At 36.7% G+C, this 21,930-nt stretch overlaps 5 protein-coding genes and 1 non-coding gene across 6 annotated transcripts; 3 read left to right on the top strand and 3 right to left on the bottom strand.

Moving 5' to 3' along the window:
• The first annotated feature begins 407 nt into the window (after positions 1-407).
• On the top strand, positions 408-2,202 carry LOC147551366 (epoxide hydrolase 3-like). Its single transcript, XM_086667605.1, has 4 exons — positions 408-959; positions 1,060-1,242; positions 1,510-1,751; positions 1,837-2,202. The coding sequence occupies exons 1-4, from the start codon at positions 675-677 to the stop codon at positions 2,087-2,089; spliced, it is 963 nt and encodes a 320-aa protein (XP_086523731.1). The 5' UTR covers positions 408-674; the 3' UTR covers positions 2,090-2,202.
• LOC147551365 (large ribosomal subunit protein eL18y-like) lies at positions 2,191-4,036 on the bottom strand. Its single transcript, XM_086667606.1, has 5 exons — positions 3,838-4,036; positions 3,643-3,732; positions 3,408-3,536; positions 3,138-3,320; positions 2,191-2,496 (listed from the first exon to the last, which is right to left on the bottom strand). The coding sequence occupies exons 1-5, from the start codon at positions 3,838-3,840 to the stop codon at positions 2,338-2,340; spliced, it is 564 nt and encodes a 187-aa protein (XP_086523732.1). The 5' UTR covers positions 3,841-4,036; the 3' UTR covers positions 2,191-2,337.
• A 1,489-nt stretch (positions 4,037-5,525) lies between these two features.
• TRNAD-GUC (transfer RNA aspartic acid (anticodon GUC)) lies at positions 5,526-5,597 on the top strand. The gene has a single exon. It is a non-coding gene; the product is annotated as a tRNA-Asp (tRNA).
• A 2,278-nt stretch (positions 5,598-7,875) lies between these two features.
• Positions 7,876-14,026, top strand: LOC147551363 (glyoxysomal fatty acid beta-oxidation multifunctional protein MFP-a-like). Its single transcript, XM_086666737.1, has 18 exons — positions 7,876-8,629; positions 9,553-9,624; positions 9,733-9,798; positions 9,888-9,944; positions 10,034-10,101; positions 10,202-10,283; positions 10,460-10,515; positions 10,604-10,906; positions 11,003-11,089; positions 11,327-11,501; positions 11,610-11,731; positions 11,813-11,976; positions 12,274-12,528; positions 12,609-12,730; positions 12,872-12,993; positions 13,162-13,310; positions 13,414-13,552; positions 13,644-14,026. Exons 1-18 carry the CDS (start codon positions 8,533-8,535, stop codon positions 13,686-13,688), a joined length of 2,181 nt encoding a protein of 726 aa, XP_086522863.1. The 5' UTR covers positions 7,876-8,532; the 3' UTR covers positions 13,689-14,026.
• A 236-nt stretch (positions 14,027-14,262) lies between these two features.
• Positions 14,263-15,582, bottom strand: LOC147551362 (putative F-box protein At1g32420). The gene has a single exon (XM_086668552.1). The coding sequence runs from the start codon at positions 15,580-15,582 to the stop codon at positions 14,263-14,265; it is 1,320 nt and encodes a 439-aa protein (XP_086524678.1).
• Positions 15,583-19,702: 4,120 nt separating this feature from the next.
• LOC147551361 (putative F-box protein At1g32420) lies at positions 19,703-21,694 on the bottom strand. Its single transcript, XM_086669976.1, has 2 exons — positions 19,948-21,694; positions 19,703-19,817 (listed from the first exon to the last, which is right to left on the bottom strand). Exon 1 carries the CDS (start codon positions 21,385-21,387, stop codon positions 20,095-20,097), a length of 1,293 nt encoding a protein of 430 aa, XP_086526102.1. The 5' UTR covers positions 21,388-21,694; the 3' UTR covers positions 19,703-19,817; positions 19,948-20,094.
• Positions 21,695-21,930: the final 236 nt, after the last annotated feature.

Here is a 21,930-nt window from a genome sequence, read left to right as displayed (position 1 = left end):
TCTTTGGTTATTTGAATTGAGATTATGTAAGTATTAATAAAGTTGTTAGGCTTCAAGTCATTCAAAAAGGGTTTAAGGTCCAATCTTCTCAAAAAATAGGTTTTTAGTCCTTTTCCGTTTTGAAGAAACATTGTTGATACATAATGTGTTATGTATAACACATATAAAAAAAATGAAATAAAGTATGAAAAAAATGAAATAAAGTATGAAAAAAATGAAATAAAGTATGAAAAAAATGAAATAAAGTATGAAACTTTAACAATAAATAACAGGTAATTTATGAAACAAAACAAGAATCAATAAACAGAAAAACACTTTAATCTTGACATATAAACATACTTTAACTAAGTTGGACTAAATATCCATTATAATTATTATTTTGGCTTAAACTCCTATATTAATATTAGGGTGGACTAAATGTGTGTTTAGGGGTAGATTTTTGGACTAGAAATCCAAAATTTGAAAAAAAAAAAAAAAAAAAAAAAAAAAGAGAGTAATTGCCAAAATTTTATGCCCCATTTTGGTCGGACGAAAGGTGTTCGCACCCCATTTGAGATTTTCTCCACGTGTCGAATTTCTAATTATTAGTCGGGTGTTCACACCTCATTTGACACTTCATGTGGGTCTTAAACTAGTCTTCTTCACAACAATCTAGAGAGAGAGAAAGAAGAGAGATGGAGACGATCAAACATCGAAACGTATTGGTAAACGGGATAAACATGCACGTAGCAGAGAAAGGAGAAGAAGGCCCAATCATCCTTTTCATTCATGGATTCCCCGAGCTCTGGTATTCATGGCGTCACCAAATTCTAGCACTCGCCGCTCGTGGCTACAGAGCCGTCGCACCAGACCTACGTGGCTATGGTGACACCGACGCACCTGCTTCCATCGGTAGCTATACTGTTCTTCATATCGTTGGTGACCTAATTTCTCTCATCAACTCCCTAACTCAACAACAGGTAATAATCCCCATCCAACGGCTTGGATTTGTTTTGACCCTAATAGTAGTAGTAATTGTGATTTTGAAATTCTCTGTGTTTTGTTTGTGGGGGGGTTTAGGTGTTTGTTGTGGGACATGATTGGGGAGCTTTGATTGCTTGGTATTTATGTCTAATTAGACCAGATAAAGTGAAAGCTTTGGTTAATATGAGTGTTGCTTTCCCAAGAAGAAATTTATCTACAAAGCCAACTCATCGAATGAGAGCAGCCTTTGGTGATGATTTCTATATCTGCAGATTCCAGGTCGTCTCCTCCTATTTCTCTGTTATTCTATTCTATTTCTCAACTATTGTATTGTTTTATAAAGACTTCAGTAGGGAAAGGTGTTTACCTGTTAAGAGGAGTACCACAATCTATCTCACCTCACTGCCCATTGGTATTGAACCTTGCTAGGAAAGTGAGAGCTTAACATCAGGAACACCACACTCCGTCTCACCACCGACGTGAGAGTTATTATACATTTTTAGCATTTTCCATTTTCTGATAGGAATTTGAAATATTGGGTTACAGGAACCAGGAGAGGCAGAAGCGGAGTTCGCTCGATTGAGTACTCAAATGATAATGAAGAAATTTTTGGCAATGAGAACAAAAGGTCCATTATGTGTACCTAAAGAAATAGGATTTGGTGGTTCACCAAATAGAAATGTTGTCTTGCCTTCTTGGTTAACAGAAGAAGATATCAATTACTATGCTAGTAAATTCGAGTCGAAAGGTTTCACAGGGGGATTGAACTACTATCGCAATATGGATCTGTATGTATATTTACTTAAAAATTCAATAAAATTTGATGCTGAAGCCGCACCCTTTTCATGCTGGTCTCATGTTTGTTTGGTGTAGGAGTTGGGAGCTGACAGCACCATGGGCAGGGGTGGAAGTGAAAGTACCAGTGAAGTTTATTGTCGGAGATGAAGATGTGACTTATACGACTCCAGGGACGAAAGAGTATATACATGGAGGTGGGTTCAAGGAAGATGTGCCGTTCCTGCAAGAAGTAGTAATTATGGAAGGAGTTGCTCATTTTCTTAACCAGGAAAGACCTGATGAAGTTAATGAACATATCTACGAGTTCATCAAGAAATTCAGCACTTAGGGTGTTGTTCTGTCAATTATATAAACGAAGTAGATTTCACGAGTTCAATCGATTCCCTGTTTTTTCTGTATTTCAAAATAATAAGAAAATAAGATAGGGTATTTCAAAATAAATCTCAAGTTTAAACTATTGTATCAGGAAATGGGAAATTACCAACAAATACTCAGTCTAACAAAATTTGAGCAACAAGAAAGTATTATGAATGGATCCAACAAAGTAGGGATATGTAGAAGGAAGAAGTGAAGAAATTAAACCCTAAAACCCCTGCTGTTCCTTTTTCCTCTGGCCTTCTCGAATTTCCTACCCTTTGATCGCACATAGGGTTTGGAGTGACTGTGTGGTACACCAGGAGCCCTGCCGAAGTGCTTCACTGCTTCTCGGGAGTTCTTTGGACCTCTCAGAAGGACCTGAAATTTACATCCCCAAGGAATTGGACACGTTAAAAATGAGGTTCAAGTTCTTAGTTTCTTGTGCTTCGGAAACATGCTATCTGTTTATTTTCTAGTACAATTAAAAATCATAAGAGTTCACTTAATTTCTTAAAGCCAAAACTAGACCTGTCTATAAGATGGGAAATGCTCAACTTGTTTCTCTTACTAATGAGAACAAACGTGACAGATGCAATAGAGTAAGGGGTTCCAATCTAGACATGAACATTATATACATTTGAACTCAGATTACAATAATAGTAGACGAAAAGAAACCCATTTTATACTATCAGATGATTACACTTGAATCCTAAAAGAAATCAAGACCTAGAAAAAGTTGTGGGTAATTGGTAACTTATCATCCAATCACCAACTGACCGGAGGCATATGTTATAGTACTCGTTCCAAGTTCAATCATAGAAAGGTTTCTCAAAGATGTCAAACCTAAACTAAGGTCTCAATCAATACGATTTCCCTAGATCAATAGCAACTACATGATACTCAAATCACAATAAATATTGAGCAACAAAAGATAATTGGTGAAAAAACCTTTCTTCATTTATGCATGCCAAACCATATAAAGAAATTCCGTAAACTAAAAATTCATTTATATGTCGTACCGTGTTCTGGCCAAGAGGAGCCCTGAGAGCAAGCTGATCAAAAGTTAAGCATTCTCCACCTGCCTTCTCAATCCTGGCTCTAGCCGTCTCTGTGAACCTCAAAGCAGCAACCTTTAATGCTGGAACCTCATAAACCCTAGTATCATCAGTGACAGTTCCAACAAGCACAGCAACCTTTCCATCCTGATACATTGAAATACCAAAGATACTCCAATAAGAAACATAATTATAAGCAGATTAAACCTAGAGAGAGAGGTGAAATGAAGTTACCTTTCCCTTCATGTAAGTAATCAATCTAGAAAGAGACATCGGAGCCTTGTGAACCTTGCTCATAAACAACCTCTTCAATATCACGGCATTGAACTTGCTTTCAGTTCTCCTCACCAAAAACCTGTAAAGCTGATAAACAAAGACCAAATCGAATTCGTCAAAATTGATTTGAGTTTAAGAGAGAGATTGAGAGACGAAGAAGATAGAGATGTCAGATTGTATTCGATGAACTAACCTTAACAAGAAGCTTCAAGTAAATGTCATCGGATTTAGGTGCAGTTCTTTTGGTCTTCTTGCTCTTTCCTCCGGCAACTAAATCGATACCCTAAAACAATGCAGAAAATTATCATCAACAGTTTTAACAAGAGATGCTTAGATCTAGAGAGAGAAGGTAGAGAGAGAGAGAGAGAGAGAGAGAGAGAGAAAGAACCATTGTGGCTGTTGCTGTAGTTGATTCACCGGTTTCCCGCCGCGGATGACCTGAGCCTGAAGTGAAGAGAGGAAAGGATGCTTTTTATTTCCTTCTTATTAGGAAGAAACATTTCTCTCCTTTAGGGTTTTAATTGGGCTCGGTGTACTAAGACCCACCTTTCTCAGTGCACCCCAACAGAACATCTCACCAGCAATGCTAGGAACTACTTATATCAAAGGCGCTATATGGCCCAAGTCTCGAGGCCGACCACGGCCCCAAAGGTGACATGACCGACTCTGATTGGTCTAGTTGTCCTTGCTCTTCAATGGTGGACCATTTGGGGCTGGCTGCATCGCCCCTGCCGTTGTGGTTGGCCTCGAAAGTCGGGCCACTTAACATTTTTCTTTTCGTAATGTCGTCACATGAAGTAAACTGTGATTAGCGAATGCATGAACTAACGAGTCACAAAGTCTAATACAATAAACTTATGTTACACCATCGGCTCTGTCGTCGTTGAATTTCTTGGCCTAGATTCCAGTACGTCCATGGTTGTTCCTCAGTCAGGCTTTGTGTATTTTATATTGCAATTTGTGTTAATTGTTGTGTTTGTCGACAGGAATTTGTGTGACGTGGTCAAACTTGATAAGAGGGTTTGAGTGTTTGAGCCTCACATTCCTCCAGCCTACGAGCACTAACAAGTCTGCAAGCACAACGTCGATATTGATCTAGATGTATTCCGACAGGGGCACTATGTGAAGATGAGTTTGTCAGTGGCGTGGCTGAGATTTTGGAGGCCCGGTGCGAACTTTTACCAGGGCCCTTCATATGATGTAAGAACCGAAAAATATTTACACGCGATATATTAGTAAAGCTAAAATTAACTGAAGAAAAAGTTATCATGACTAAAATACATTATGTAGAAGTATTAATGTATTGCATAATACTATTAAGAATATTTAAATTATATTTGATGTAAGTAAATAAGTCAAAGAACACAATATGAATATTTGAAAGATGCAATTATATGAATTAAAGAAGAATATAGCAAATAAGTATGACTTGGAGAACCCAATTCAACACGTAAAGCCTATACTTTATGCATAAGAAATTATTGAAAAAGACACAATCCTATTGTATTTTAAAGAGAGAGAAAGAAAAACAAAGAAAAATAAAGACAATAGTAGAGAGTGAAAAGAAATGAGAAACATAGACTCGTAGAGATAAAGTTAGATAAAATATAAAAGACCAAATAGAGAAAGAGATTGGAGATGCCTTTAGAATAGTTAAAATGTAATAATATGGGCTATATATATATTGGGTTGGGTGCCCTTAAGTATCATATCCTATAAAAACATCTCAAAAAAAAGCTTGGAGATTACTAAAATGGGGCCCTTAGATGGAGAGGGGCCCTGTGCGACCGTACCGGTCGCACCCCCTCTCCCACGCCCCTGAGTTTGTCTTAGAAGCATACGAGTCAAGTGAAGGGAGAACGCTAACGGACATGGTGGATTTGAGCTCTTTGGTAAGATGAATTTTGGGACGGGTGAATAGAGGTGTAATCCTCAAGCAATGGAAAAATAAATGATAGATGGTCTCCTCCCTTTAGCCACAATGTAAGCACATAAGGTTAACATTATTGTTGATTGGGGTAATGTTTTTGGGAACGGCTGTTGAAGAGCTGACTGTTAGCATATTAAAGCAACCAAGTCGTTGTAGTATAGTGGTAAGTATTCCCGCCTGTCACGCGGGTGACCCGGGTTCGATCCCCGGCAGCGGCGATTCACTTTTTGTTGTTCGTTGATTTCCAATTAGCCCCCCTTTACAATATATTTTCCTATGGTCCCTTGTTTTTTACAGACTGCCTAAATGATAGATATTTTTTGTCTTCTCCGTTAAAGGTTAGTTATGCTAGCTTTCTGTTTTCATATTACACCTTTCTAATTTTCTTTGAAGGATAATTTTAGTTTAGCTCTTAAATTACGACTAGCTCGAAAAAAAAAAAGAATTAGTGGGGATAACGGGCAACCTTGATGTTTGAAACTATAAAACTTTCTTTTTCTACTGCCATTAAGCACAAAAATTTGGAATGCTACCGACCAAACATATTCAACTATGAGTGTTTCCACTTACCTCTGACTTTGAAAGCTTAAAGAATTGATCTTAAGAAATCTCAATCGATAATTTTGTGGTCCTTTCTCATATCAAGTTTGAGAGTAAAAAAATTTTTTGTCGATGTAGACCGATGCATTGAATGAAATATTTCTCTTCCATGATAGTATTATATATGATATTGCTAGAGGGAACAAATATTGTTTGAAGTTTAGAGATGTGTTCATCTAAATAGTGTATCGGTATGTTTGTCAGGATTTTGGCAATCACTCTGTAAAGGATTTTATATATCTAGACGTATAACAAGTTTAATTGATTCGGTCAAAAAACATAAACCGGTGAAATTTTTTGAGTACATAACCTTTTTAGCGACTCAAAATTTTTGAAAGTGGTTTTTTATGTGTGATACCTCTTGGATCCACGTGAACACACAAGTATTTCCCAATAGTCTTTATAGACTGCACTTCAAAGACCTTCGGGAAAGACATGAGTTATACTATCGGTGAACCCACCCCTCTGACCTCTCTCTCTTTCTCCATCTCTATTATATTTCTGTCTCTATGAACACATCAGATCTGTTCGTGAAGAGTATGGATCTGTTATTAATGAACAAATTATCAAAAAAGTTCAATTGTTTAAATTCAATTAAAAAACTTAATGACCTCCACTAATGGAAGTTATCCTAAAAAGAAATACAAAACAAGAAGATGAAAAATGAGAAGAGAGAAACATAATGGACTAAAAAGAGAAATAAAGAATAAAAAGATAAAGAAAGGTATTAAATAAGATATAATTTGATCGTTTTGTCCATGGAAAATTGAAAACAATACAATCCAGACATTCCCTCTAACTTGGGGGTAGTGGATTGAGACATTTGAGGATTCTCAAATGTGTGGGGCATTCAAATCCAAACATTTGAGAATCTTGAAATGTCTGAGGCATTCAAATCCAAACATTTAAAAATCCTGAAATGTCTGAGGCATTTAAATCTAGACATTTACAAACCCCCGAATGTCTGTGACATTCAATTATAAACAAAATGTCCGCGGACTTTGGTAGACTTCATATTTTGATGGATTTTGTGAAGGATTTGGGACAAATTTGGAGCCCAAAATGTCTTTACAAAAGTAAGAGACATTTGGAGTCCATCATGTGATTAAACAACAATAATAATATTAAAGTATTAAAGGACCACCAAATGTCCATCAATGTCCACAAATATTTACAGATGTCTACAAAAGTCGAAAAATATATTTTGAAATGTTCGTACAAATATATTATTACATGGGATTAAACAACAATAATAATATTAAAATACTAAATGTCTACCAAATGTCCATCAATGTCCACAAATATTCACAGTTGTCTACAAAAGTCGAAAAATATATTTTTGAAATGTTCATACAAATATATTATTTCATGTGACTAAACAATAATAATGATATTAAAATAATAAATGTCAACCAAATGTCCATCAATGTCCACAAATATTCACAGATGTCTACGAAAGTCGAGAAATATATTTCTGAAATGTCTGTACAAATATATAATTTAATGTGATTAAACAATAATAATAATATTAAAATAATAAATGTCAACTAAATGTTCATCAATGTCCACAAATATTCATAGATGTCTACGAAAGTCGAAAAATATATATTTGAAATGTTAGTACAAATATATTACTTCATGTGATTAAACAATAATAATGCTAAAATAATAAAAATCCACCAAATGTCTATCAATGTCTGCAGATATTCATAGATGTCTACGAAAGTCGAAAAATATATTTTTGATTAGTACAAATATAATATGCATCACACATTTTGTCAACGGATTCATGATTTTGAAATGTCCCCAAGACATTTTGTCTATGGATCAAATGTCTTGAAATGTCTATAAAGACATTTTGTCTACAAACTCAATGTCTTGAAAATGTCTATGAAGGAGCAATTCGGTCTAGTTTGACCTGTTAGCTTATTTTCGCTCACCTCTATCATATATCAACCAACCATGATAGGTTATTCAAAAATCGAGACGTATTTGGACCAAAATCCTAAGTGGACGACTTAGATTTGACCCACTCCGGACACAAAAAATGTGGTGAGTCCAACGCATCCATTTGAGCTCGAATTAGTCTCATTTTTTCCTCCGTCTCCATAATTGTTGCAACAATTACACAGGGGATGGTTCGAACCACATGGTTCCACAACCGTGAGTCATGGTTCGGACCACAAGGTCCCACATAGGTTAATCGGTTAAATCACAAAATTAAGATGGATAGCATTGAAAACTGTGATGCATTGAAGTCATCACCTGCCTAACAAACCCATCCAAATTGATTTTCTTTTCTCATCTTCAATCTGACGTATTATACACATCCGATCCGCTGAAATTATTGAAAGCTTCAAGAAAAACAAAAACTCGAGAATTCATCATCATCTAAATCAGTGATTTTCTCTCTCTAGAAATACCCAACTCTTATTACATCACAAAACTCCAACAATCTTTTTCCCTTTCTTAAAACCCACCACCTTCTGAGCTGAATCTGTGAGTTTTGATTTTAGAGAGAGAGAGAGAAGAATTTAGAATAGAGGGAGAAAGATGGGTAGTAAGGGAAGAACAGTCATGGAGGTTGGAGCTGATGGGGTTGCTCTTATCACTCTCATCAACCCACCTGTTAATTCACTCTCATTTGATGGTAATATATGTTTATTTGTTCATATCTTATTGTCATGTGTTTAATTTCTTATTCTAGGGTTTGGGTCAAGTGAGATATGTTAATGAGGCAATTGATTTTGAGATGTTAGCTAGTAACAGTACTTGATTAAACAAATGGTTGGTTTGGTTTTTAATTAGGGATCATTTTGGATTTCTGTGGCTTGTGTTATTTATAATCATAAAATTACTGTATTGAATTGATCTATAATCCAAATGGGCAGTCTGGTTTTTATTTAGGGATGCTTTTGGATTATGTGGCTTATGTTACTTTTCATCACACAATTACTGACATTACTGTGTTGAATCAATCTATAATTGGTACTAAGCGCTTTATCTTGTTGTTTCTTGGTGCTTTCTTAGCACCCCATGATCTAATAAAATCCAGTTAGAAAATACTATATTGAAAATGAAAAAATCAGACACGCTTGAATATCCCAAATTTAAAGTTTTGGTGGGTCAACCTGCGACACAACATGAGAAGAAAGCCGGAAATATGGGGCTCATTCCTCAAAGAGCATATGATGTTTTTGATTGCTTTCAAATTCCAACATAGGTCTACGTGTTTGTTAAAAGTTTATAAAGAGCTCATGGTTATTTAAGAGCAGATCAATCATAAGCAAATATATTCCGGTATAATGCAGAGAGAAAGCAGACAAGCTTGGCGTTGCTTTAGTATTTTTCCATGCTTGATATATATTACAATGTTAGAGAACGGAGGTTGTAATGTTTCTATGTAAATTGTCATGGAAATGCTTATTTCGGATTTTGGACGAACCTAAAATTTTCTTGTTTTTTGCATCTTCTTGTTGCTTCAACAGGTTGTGTAGTCCATTAAGGTGTTTTATGTAAATAGGTAAACTGAATGTTAAGAAACTAATTTTGTCTTTCTTATTTCTTCTCCAGTACTGAACAGCCTAAAAGAGTCTTTTGAACAAGCTTTGAGTAGAGATGATGTGAAAGCAATCGTTGTTACAGGCAAGTTCAGAGACTTCCCAGTATATGTCATTTCTATAAAGGAGAAAACAGTTCTTGCTTGCGTGGTTTATCAGAAAATAAGTTTAACAAGTTGAGGTATCTGAGCAGGTGCAAAAGGAAAATTTTCTGGAGGTTTTGATATCACGGCCTTTGGTGGACTTCAAGGGGGCAAAAGTACGAAAACCCTTTACGTTGCCTTAGATAGTAATGTTGTTATGCTATGTTCATTTTTTGGGGTGGTTAAAGTTCTGTTTATTTTACAGTTGAGCAGCCAGCGCCTGGTTACATATCAATAGACATTGTCTCCAACACCTTAGAAGGTATTCCTTTGGGATCTATATTTTTATTTCAAAACTTTGATGTTTGGACGGGGCAAGCTTTGACAATTTTATTTGAAATAATGGTTCAGCCGGGAAGAAACCTTCAGTTGCTGCCATTGATGGCCTTGCCTTAGGCGGTGGATTAGAGGTTGCAATGGTATGTTTACAGTGTCTGGTTTAGGGCTGAGAAATTTATTATTGACTGAAATTTCTTTGGCGTTAGACGACTAGTTAATTAATTTTTTCCCTTCTATCAGGCATGTAGTGCACGTATTTCTACCTCAACTGCCCAGCTAGGCCTTCCTGAGCTTCAACTTGGAATTATTCCTGGATTTGGAGGTACAGTTATTTACTGCAATATTTGATATTGTGGTTATTAAGTAAACTGTGATGTATTTGGCTTTCAGTTTTCTTTTTTCTGAACAAATAAGTTCTTCTCTGAAGGCAACAACTAATCGGAACTTCATCCGTTTATGTTATTCTCAAGCTTAATTTTCCTACGTGTTATATCGCAGGTACACAGAGGCTTCCACGACTCGTGGGTCTTTCAAAGTCTTTGGAAATGATACTGGTAATGTTATATGCCTGCTGCTCGTCTAGAAAACTGAGTAGCCTACTTTCTCTGTGGTAGATTTATCTTAACCGCTCACTCTAAGCAGATGTCTAAGCCAGTGAAGGGTGACGAAGCCCATGCTCTGGGCCTAGTTGATGCCATAGCTCCTGCAGATGAGTTGGTAAACGCAGCTCGTCGTTGGGCCCTTGATATTGCTGAGCGTAGAAGACCTTGGGTTGCCAGTCTTTACAAAACAGACAAGTTAGAGTCCCTGGGAGATGCTAGGGAAGTGCTCAAGTTTGCAAGAGTCCAGGCCCGAAAACAAGCTCCAAACCTCAAACATCCGCAACTCTGCATTGATGCCATCGAGGAGGGCATAGTTTCTGGCCCCATGGCTGGACTAAGGAAGGTATATATATTATATGAAATTTCGAATTTCATCTTTTATGCCTTCTCTAGGCTTCAATTGGTATGCAAATATGTGACATGACAATGGTTTTGGCAGGAAGCGGAAGTTTTTCAGACACTTTTACACTCCGACACTTGCAAGAGTTTGATCAACATATTCTTTGCTCAACGTGCAACCGCAAAGGTTTGAACAAGAAACACTAGTTTGGTTGTTTACTCTCTTTCATAAAAAAAAGTTTTGAATCGTGGTTGTATTCCACACTTGGTAAATTTTAAAAATCTCACAGATCTCATGTTCACAAAAGTAACTTACAATTTAGTTCACAATGCTTTTTAGGTGGTCTAAAATTTGTAAACCATGGTGAAATAAATTGCTTTCCTGACAAGAACTAATCTACATAATGATCATACTTTGCATCAGGTTCCTGGTCTCACTGATCTGGGTTTGAAGCCAAGAAGGATTAAAAAAGTTGCTATTATCGGGGGAGGACTAATGGGTTCTGGAATTGCAACAGCATTGATTCTTAGCAACTACTCTGTGATTCTGAAAGAAGTAAATGAGAACTTCTTACTGTCTGGGATTGGAAGGGTGAAAGGTGAGTCTCAGATTTTTAGACCTTTGCGTATTTTTCCATCTACGGTGTGGTAGAACTCATTCTGTTAATTACTTTAGAATCCTGCGTCCTGATAACTATTTTCTGCAGCCAATTTACAAAGTCGTGTCAGGAAAGGCAAAATGACAGAAGAAAAATTTGCGAAAACTTTCTCTCTTCTAAAAGGTGTTCTTGACTATGAAAGCTTTAGAGATGTTGATATGGTCATAGAGGTCAGGCATGAATCTTTTCTTTCTCATAAAAATTTAGCCTAACTGAGATTTTAACTTAACTGGTTCTGTTTTGTGGAACAGGCTGTGATTGAGAACATCTCGTTGAAGCAACAAATTTTTGCTGATCTTGAAAAGTACTGTCCACCCCATTGCATACTTGCTAGCAATACTTCCACAATCGACTTGAGCCTGATAGGTGAAAAGACCCGCTCTCATGATCGGATTGTTGGGGCCCACTTCTTTAGGTAATATATTTTATACATGTATTTGAGGCGGGGCTTATTAAGATTGCATAGAAACAAATTGTAAGGACACATGTAGATGCCAAGGCCTGATTTTCGACAGTATTCTCTTAAGTCTTAACCATTAAAAGCATCTTGAAAATATCATCTTAGTCTGACTCCTGCAAACCCATCGTAACCGTTACAACTTACAAATACAAACCCATCAAAGATGTCAAGCAGTCCTGCCTCTCTACATATGTTTACATGGTGTCCTTTTATCTTTCATGGCTCGACTTACATTTTATGCTTATTTTGCAGTCCAGCACATGTGATGCCACTCTTGGAGATAGTTCGTACCGAGAAGACATCTCCTCAAGTAGTTGTTGACTTGCTAGACATTGGAAAAAATATCAAGAAAACCCCAATTGTAGTTGGGAACTGTACCGGATTTGCAGTGAACAGGATGTTCTTCCCTTACACACAAGCAGCATTATTACTAGTTGAACATGGTACAGATGTATATCAAATTGACAGGGCAATAACTAAATTCGGGATGCCAATGGGTCCATTTAGGTATTTTGTCAATCAATCTTTCGTTGGCCAGAATCATGATTCATGTACTTGCCACTTATATTCTCTTTTTGTTCATGCAGATTGGTTGATCTGGTTGGTTTCGCGGTTGGAGTTGCAACTGGTTCCCAATTTGTTCTGAACTTCCCCGAAAGATCTTATAAATCTCTTTTAATCCCACTCATGCAAGAAGATAAAAGAGCAGGTACTGATAATTCTCGTCTTGAAATAATAGGGCAGAGGGCTAGTATCTTAAATCTAGTTCTTCTGCTAGGTTTTGTCTCTTTATCATCTCTGCATTGTCAAAGTTATCATGGTTAGTAACATATTCTGGCCCTTGTTTCAGGGGAAACCACTAAAAAGGGTTTCTATGTCTATGACAATAAGCGCAAAGCTAGTCCGGATCCTGAAATCAAGAAATACATTGAGAAAGCAAGGAGCATTTCTGGAGCAAAAGTAGATCTCAAGGTTTCTTTCTTTCTCTCCCCATCTCCTCTACATTTTACTCTTATGACCTCTTTTAAAGCTAATAGTTTAGCTTGCTACTTCGATCTCCCACATAGCTGCATCATATCAATAGTTCCTCGTTTAAAAGAGTCGGTCAGGTGATTTATATAAAGATATACTTGGATGCAGTTAATGAAGTTATCAGATAAGGACATTGTAGAGATGATATTTTTCCCCGTTGTCAACGAGGCATGCCGTGTACTTGCCGAAGGAATCGCAGTCAAGGCAACAGACCTAGATATTGCTGCTGTTATGGGAATGGGATTCCCAGCTTACAGGTAACTAAAAATCATCGCTAGTAGATAAAAAAACGAGTTTCTTCTCCTGTTTCGGAAGTAGTATATGATTCTGCAAATCTAAAATGGTGCATTCATTTGTCAGAGGAGGACTCATGTTTTGGGCCGACTCACTTGGATCAAAATACATCTACTCAAGGCTGGATGAGTGGAGTAAAATGTATGGCGGATTCTTCAAGCCATCTGCTTACTTGGCCGAACGTGCTGCCCAAGGAGCTCCTCTGGTAAACCATTCTTAAATTTATCTTTTTGTCGATCACATTTCATACACTGCTTAGGAAACTTTACTTAAAATGTTGCTCGATGATATTACAGAGTGCCCCGTTGAAGCAATCCACACCTACTAAGTCTCGGCTTTAAGACTAAATGTGCCTGCTTGGTACCAACTGGTACGCCATAAAGAAAGCAAGACAACCGAATAATGACTCAGATGAAGTCTTTTTCTATTTTGGTTTTGTTTTTTCTTAGGAATATAGATCAATAGACTTCGAAACAATAATAATACTCTGTTAGACAATAACCTTTCTCAGAATTCTTCAAGATTTTGATTACCCTTTTCTACAAAACCTACAAGTTATGTTCTATTTCCTTCTTTACTTGTTGCAGTTTCATGTGTTGTAAAATAAATTTGGGTTATTGTGTAATGTTTTGAGTTCCCTATTTATTCAATGGAAAGAAAGGTGGATTGTTAGAAGTTATTAAACTTGTAATAACACGAACTCGAATTCTTATTTCTGAAAATGACCAACCACGAACCATCACACAACCATCAACGTATAGTTGTGGTGTGGTTGACAAAAAGATAAAGCTATCAAAAGGAGAAGATAATTACTTTCAAAACATAGAGAACCAAAAACTTCATCACCTTGATATGTACCCCATCACAAGTTACCACTTTACTAAAGAGAGAGAGAGAGAGAGAGAGAGAGCATTGTTATGGTGCCAAAAGACTTGGGGAGAACGTAGTAAAAAAGCTATCATAACATAGATGTGGGATCGAGGAAGGGATTCCATTAGCTTCAAACTTGAACCAACTATCCTTCTTCCAATCGTAACAATAAATTGACACACATCTCTCCTTCCCGGCTTCTTTGCGACAAACATGTCTATCTGTTAATATTAAGATGATCTTCTCACTCGATCCATAACCATGAAATCTAACATATTGATCCTTCTCCAAATCAAAAGGCAACACAATACTCACCTCACTCCAGCTTCCATCACAATCGCTATACATGAAAATCTTATACATCTTGTCACTCATTTTAATTGACATAGCTAAATTCCCGTCCACTTCTAATAAATCAACAAGATTACCGTCATTAGTCATATACGGGTTCCAGAGATGACCCGTTTCGTGAGAACAATGAGGTAGATCAAGGATGAAATCAGGTATTGTGATTGTTCTGAACTTCTCACTTCCTACATCAAATGCAACTAAGCATACCGGACGGAATTCACTACCCCACGAACCACAACGAAGATCAAATGTAGTCCAGTAAATAAAACCATTCACATAAATAGAAACTCCTGATAATTTATTAGCATAGGGTGGGGTCTCGATCTTTCTCCATGTATTATTCTCATCATAACCTTTCCTCACTCCGACCGTCAAAACACAACACACACTCTCACCTGATCTTCGACTCCAGACAGCAACTACTTTGTGTGTATTAGTGACGGGATCAAAACCAAATGCGTAGGTGGATGATACAATCTTGCATAAGAAATTACGATAAGGTTTTCCATTCTCATCTTTAAAAAGCATACAAGGTTCTGTTCCAAACCATGGTGATAATTCTCCGGTACTGACATTGCATATACGAACAGCATGTTGAACGTCAGAGTCAACGAGACATATCAAACCATTTGCAGGTTTCAAAATCATATTGCAAAAGTCTGATGAAGTATCAACCTCTCGTATTTTGTCAACTACTAGTTGTTTATCTTCAAACAAAACATCACAAGTGATGAAGTACTCAATATAAGGCCGAATGTCTAACTCATTGTCTAACTCATTGTTGTCTAACTCATTGTTGTCTAACTCGTCCCAGGGCGCATCTACAGTTTTCTCTTCCTCTACTATTTTAGGAAGAGGATGGACGATAAACATACGACAAGGAAGGCGTGATTTCGTAAAGGCGATGTGTGAGTCAATTAAGGAAAGCCAATTCTTGGAAACAGTCTTGAAAAGGAAAAGGGATTTAACAGGGAGTCTGCTCACTACCTCTGTTACCAGCCAATCTTCATCCATTATATGATTTTACTTGTCAAAATTAAATTTGTATGAATTTTGAAAGTTTGTAGGGGAATTAAGAGAAGGAGAAAATAGGTACCAAGAGAAAGAACACCAAATTTTAGCTGTACTTATCTGAACCGCGGAGATGTGTAGAAGGGAAGTTGTGCTTTCTATATGAAAGAGAGAGAGGGAGAGGGTTTGGTGGGGGCGTTGTGGTTTGCCCTCTCAGTGGGGATTTATATACAAGAGAATTTATAGACAGACGAGAACATGAATTTATATACGAGGAACTTTGCCCCAGTTGGAATTCCCACAAAATTTAGATAGTTACCAAAAAAAAAAAAAAGACCTCGTCATATTTCTAAAAATATTCACTTTCAAGATGTTCAAGGGTTTTTATGGACTTACTCCCGCATCACTTATCGGTAATAATGATGACTAATTGAGTTTATTTTCTTAGATTTACTATTTTGGACAAAAATACATAGGCGTACGTGAAATAATTGTGACCGCCAAGAACAATTATTCTTTTAACAAAAAAAAAAAAAACAATTTTTTTTTTTTTTTTTTTTTTTTTGAAACCATTGATACCATATATCATTCATAAGTGAATAAATCACTGATTACATGGATAATTCTTATTTCTCTCGGTTCAGCAACATGAGAGTTACATAAGTAAATTCTCAGAATTTCGAATGCAAAGTGCCTCATGAAGTGAGAGAAATTGGACTAGACACTGACGAAATAAGAAAGAAGAAAAATGAAAGGATCCTAAAGATCACGGATGAAAAGACCATATAGGTCAACAAAATAACAGGAAAATAACACCACCAATGTTACAACACTAGTACTAAAATGACCACCCTAGTCTTCACCGGAAATACCGTCGTCTTCACTGGAAAAAACTTTTTTCATCATCGGAAAACCGTCTTCAACGCCGGAGAACCGTCGTCATCTCCGGATGACCACCACCACCACAGAGGAATCGCCGCCAATGCAACCACCCACTGCCCCATGGCCGCCGTCACGGGCATTAAAAGACTTGAAGAAGAATTTGGATTAATAGGTTTTCCTTTGGCGATGTTCTTGAATCTGAGACAAAGCTTCCATATATTGATAGAAAATTGAGATGAAGAGACAAGCAAGTAGTGTCAATATGTAATTGTCCATGAATTTGTCCTCCATGAATCGATTAGGATTGTAACTTTCTTATCCCAATGGAAGTTCATGTGCATCTTCATCTTCTTTCTGTGATTTTTAGAGAGAGAAATAGGGGGAATTGTAGAACGTACTTTACTTTGATCAGTACGTAGTACCCATCTTGATAACCCTGGAAATTATTAATGGAGGAAGAGAAAAGGGGATCCGGCGAAGGGATCACCCTTCGCCGGAAGAACAAGACGGAGATCTAAGAAGTTACTAGGAGAAATTCTAGAGAGAGAGAAAGGAGAGGAAAACAGATGGTTTTCTTTTTGTTCTTCTACATGATTCCTAGTAGTTATTCCACCTTAATTTATTGTTTGATTCAGTTGTAAATATGACTAGTAAAGATTGATTTTGTTTCTATATTATTTAATTTATGATTTCATTATCACGGACTGAAAATGTGGTAGTTTTGGTAAAATACATAAATTAATGAGGTAAGTTCAAATACCAACTACTCAACGGGGTAGCCTCAGTTACTAATTAGAGTTGAGCGGGTAAGTTTAAGAAATATTTTCTTGAACAAAAAGGTTATTTTCTAATTAGCTCCCTAAAGTGTGGCAAATGTTTACGTGACCCCTTATAGTGTAAGAAACGTCCAGATGACATTTTTTTTTCTATTTTTCAGTGCACCAATGCAAAACTAAAGAAGAAAAAGACATAATAAAAAAAATTAAATGTGACTTATTTTTATTTTTTTAGCCAGGGCATAAAAAAAAAATACAAAGATGGTCGTCTCGAAATTTCTCAAACTTTAGAGGGAGCACCACGCGGGAAACTGGTCACACTTTAGGGTGCCAAATATGAAATGTTATGACATAATCAAGTAAACCAAGAAAAACAATAGGAAATAAAGAACAATCGCACAGAGCACAAGAGATTTACGTGGTTCGGTTGGTAAGACCTACTTCACGAGAACAACGGTGAGAATTCGACTTATTTTCTCGACATCACATATCACCTGTGGGTCTAGTTTATATAGTCACTAAAATCCTAATCCCACCAATACATCGCCTCACCGACTCTCTCTTACTGAATCTGAAATACACATGGATACGTTAACACTAATAACCGACATAACCCCTGCTCTACATCCCAGCTCTATCTCGCAATCCTACTTCACATACCGGCTCTGGATCGATGATCAATGCCACTAGGGAGATTAATTTATAGGGCCCTCCCGTTATTGTTAAAGGCTCCCTCCTTTAAAAGGGCCCCCCAAATCAACCATTTTGGTTAAAAGGGCCCCTCTAAGAAAAAGCACCCTCCTTCCTTTAGTTTGACCTAACGGCTAAGTTAACACCGGTAGGTCAATGTAATTAAACCTAACTATTTGACCGAGGGATACCGCTCTTCCATCCTCCTCATAACTTTTTCCCGTTCTCTCTTCCTCTCTCTCGCTCTATCTCATTCCCTATCTCTGGTTCCCTCTCTGTCTTTCTCTTGGTGAAAACCTAACATCCTAGATTTATTTTTTTTCGATTTCTTAAAATAACATCGCTTGAATATTTAAATCTACTAGTTAGCAACACAAAGAAGAAGAATTACAAATCTTATTTCGTCTGGAAGTGGATGAAAATCAAGAGAGGAAGAAAAGCCACAAGTGAGCTTTCCCGTCGCACCAGACCGAAAAGCTACTGGTGGCATTTTCGGTGGCATCAGACCGAAAAATGTGCATAATTCGGCCCGAGGCCACCGGATAATGTTGCAAAATTCGGATTGAGGTCACTGGATAATGTTGCAAAATTCGGACTGATCACACCGAAAATCAGGTCAGTAGCATCCGTTGCTACTAGATCAAGGCCGACCTAGATCAATTTTCGGTGGGCCAGGTCGAGTTATGCAACATTATTTTACTAAGAGAATCAGGTCAGTAGCATCCGTTGCTACTAGGTAATGAATCCACTACGGTGTTTTCCCATTGGTTACATTGTTTTACTAAGAGAAATCATATTCGGTCTGGTCTCACCGTATCATGTTCACATTATTCGGTGGAACCAGACCGATTTGAGTTCCGTGTCGAACAAAAAAAATTACTACAACCAACAAATAGATCATAAAACATGTAAAACATTGTTAGGAAATGTTCATACACCTCTTGGGAGACTAAATCTTGTCCAAAAATTGATGTTTTTGGATCTTTCACTATTTCTTCAAAAATGTCGAAAGTTGTTTCATCCATGGTGGTTTGCAACAATGAAGATGTTTCGTAGTTTCAGAGATGAGTGCAACAGCAATGTGAGATGTTGCACAATTTCAGTGAACTTTCCTTGTTACTAATGGTCGTCGGTGATGGATGGCAATTCCGGCATTAGAAGAGGGAAGAAGAGTGAAAGAACAGATTGGGTTTTGGGAAGATTTATGATTTTCTTAACTAAATTGAACGTGGGTAAAATACGTCCTTAGGGGATTTGTTTCACCCACTCCATGGGAGGGCCCTTTAACCCAATTAAGTCAACGAAGTTTTGCTAAGTCAACGGAGTCATGAGGAGTCCTTTAACAAGAACGGGGTGCCTATAAAATCTCCCATCCCACTAACGAATCCAAAATTTGTTAGATGGTCGTCAGAATAATATCCAAAATTTGTTAGATGGTCGTCAGAATAATAATACTCTGTTAGACAATAACCCATCTTGTCTTACTCAGAGTTCTTCAAGACTTTGATACCTTTTCTAGAGTTCTTCTAGTTCTATTTCCATCTTTACTTGTTGCAATTTCATGTGTTGTAAAATAGATTTGGATTATTGTGATTTGTAGTGCTATGAGTTCCCTATTTATTCAATGGAAAGAAAAGAGGATTGTGGGAAGTTATTAGACTTGTAATAAAAATATCTCGAATTCTTATCTGAAAATTACCAACCATGAACCATCAGACAACTAGCAATGTATAGTTGTAGTTGACAAAAATTTACCATGGGATTGGGAAGTGATCTTAAAGGTAAAGTCGGACATAAGCCAGATAGAACACAATATAATGAACTTACATAAAAATAGATTATCCAATGAATGTATCAAAGTTCCAAAGATATATAATAGATAATAATGAACTGATGAAATGATCTTAAATGTAAAGTCGGACACAAGTCAAATAGAACACAATATAATGAACTTACATAAAAATAGATTATCCAATGAATGTATCAAAGTTCCAAAGATATATAATAGATAACAATGAACTGATTTATTTAGTACAAGATAATTACTTCCAAATCATCGAGAACCAAAAACTTCATCACCTTGATATATATGTACCTCATCACAAGTTGTGGACAACAATACATGTTACCACTTAGAGCGAAAGAGAGAGAAAGAGACAGAGCATTGTTATGGTGTCAAAAGACTTGGGGAGAACGTAGTAAAATAACTACTATGACATAGATGTGGAAGTGAAGAAGGGATTCCATTAACTTGGACCTCTGACCAACTATGCTTCTTCCAATCGTAACAATAAATGGACACACATCTCTCCTTCCCCGCTTCTTTACCACAAGCATATCTTTGTGTTATTATAAAGATGATCTTCTCACTCGATCCATAACCATGAAATTTAACATATTGATCCTTCTCCAAATCAAAAGGCAACACAATACTCACCTCATTCCAACTTCCATCACCATCGCCATATATGAACACCTTATACCTCTTCTTACTCATTTTAAATGACATCGCTAAATTCCCATCCACTTCTAATAAATCCACAAGACTACCGTCTTTAGACATATACGGGTTCGTGCCAAGACCAGTTTTGTAAGAATAAGTTTTGTAAGAATAATGAGGTAGATCAAGGATGAAATCAGGTATTGTGATTGTTCTAAACTGCTCACTTCCTACATCAAATGCAACTAAACATAGTGGACGGAATTCACTACCCCACGAACCACAAACAAGATCAAATGTAGTCCAGTAAATAAAACCATTCACATAAATAGAAACTCCTGATAATTTATTAGCAAAGGGTGGTGGGGTCTTGATCTTTCTCCATGTATAATTCTCATCATAATCTTTCCTCCCTCCGACTGTCAAAACATAACAAAAACTCTCACCTGATCTTCGACTCCAGACAGCAACTACTTTGTGTGTATTAGTGACAGGATCAAAACCAAATCCGTAGGCGGATGATACAATCTCGAATAATAAACTAGGATAAGGTTTTCCATTCTTATCTTTATAAAGCATACAAGGTTTTGTTCCAATCCATGGTGATAATTCTCCGGTACTGACATTGCATATACGAACAGTATGTTCAAGGTTGGAGTCAATGAAGCATATGAAACCATGTGCAGGTTTCGAAATCATATTGCACCAATTTGATGAAGAATCAACCTCTCGTATCGTATCAACTACTAGTTGTTTATCTTCAAAGTAAACATCACAAGTGATGAAGTATTCGATATAAGGCCAAGTGTCTAACTCGTTCAAGAAAGCATCTACATTTTTCTCTTCCTGAATTTTTGGAAGAGGATGAACGATAAATAGTCGACAAGGAAGGCGTGTTTTCGTAAAAGCCATGTGTGATTCAATTAAGGAAAGCCAATTCTTGCAAACAGTCTTAAAAGTGAAAAGGGTTTTAACAGGGAGTCTGCTCACTACTTCGGTTACCAACCAATCTTCATCCATGAAGCTATTACTATAACTACTATTAACAATATCAATATCAATAAGATATGGTAATAAATATTTACTGCTATTCCTTATATGATTTACTTGTCAAAATTAAATTGTATGGATTAAGAGAAGGAGAAAATAGGTACCAAGAAAAAGAACACCAGATTTTAGATATACTTATCTGATCCGAGGATATATGTAGAGGGGAAGTTGTGCTTTCTAAGTTTAGGGTTGTGTCTTCTATATGAGCGAGAGAGAGGGATTGGTGGGGGCGTTGTGCTCTGCGAGGGGATTTATATACAAGAGAATTTATAGACAGAAGAAGAGAACGGGAATTTATATGTGAGGGAAGTTTGCCCTAGTTGGGATTTCCACAAAATTTGGATAGTTACCAAAAAAAAGAAAAAGATGACATTTTTGTATTTTTCTAGAGTTAATTCCTATTTGGCCCCCTGCTTTGTGACCAGTTTTTTTTATGGCCATCTATTTTCTGTAAATTCAAATATGACCTCTTTTTTTATGTAATGTCATAACTACCCTTCCTTTAGATATTTT

Source organism: Eschscholzia californica, unplaced genomic scaffold, assembly GCF_041429995.1.
Source record: "Eschscholzia californica isolate CP2 unplaced genomic scaffold, dmEscCali1.0.p SCAF_3, whole genome shotgun sequence".
In the NCBI taxonomy this organism is placed as follows: Eukaryota; Viridiplantae; Streptophyta; class Magnoliopsida; order Ranunculales; family Papaveraceae; genus Eschscholzia; species Eschscholzia californica.
This window is presented reverse-complemented; position numbering and strand designations above follow the sequence as displayed.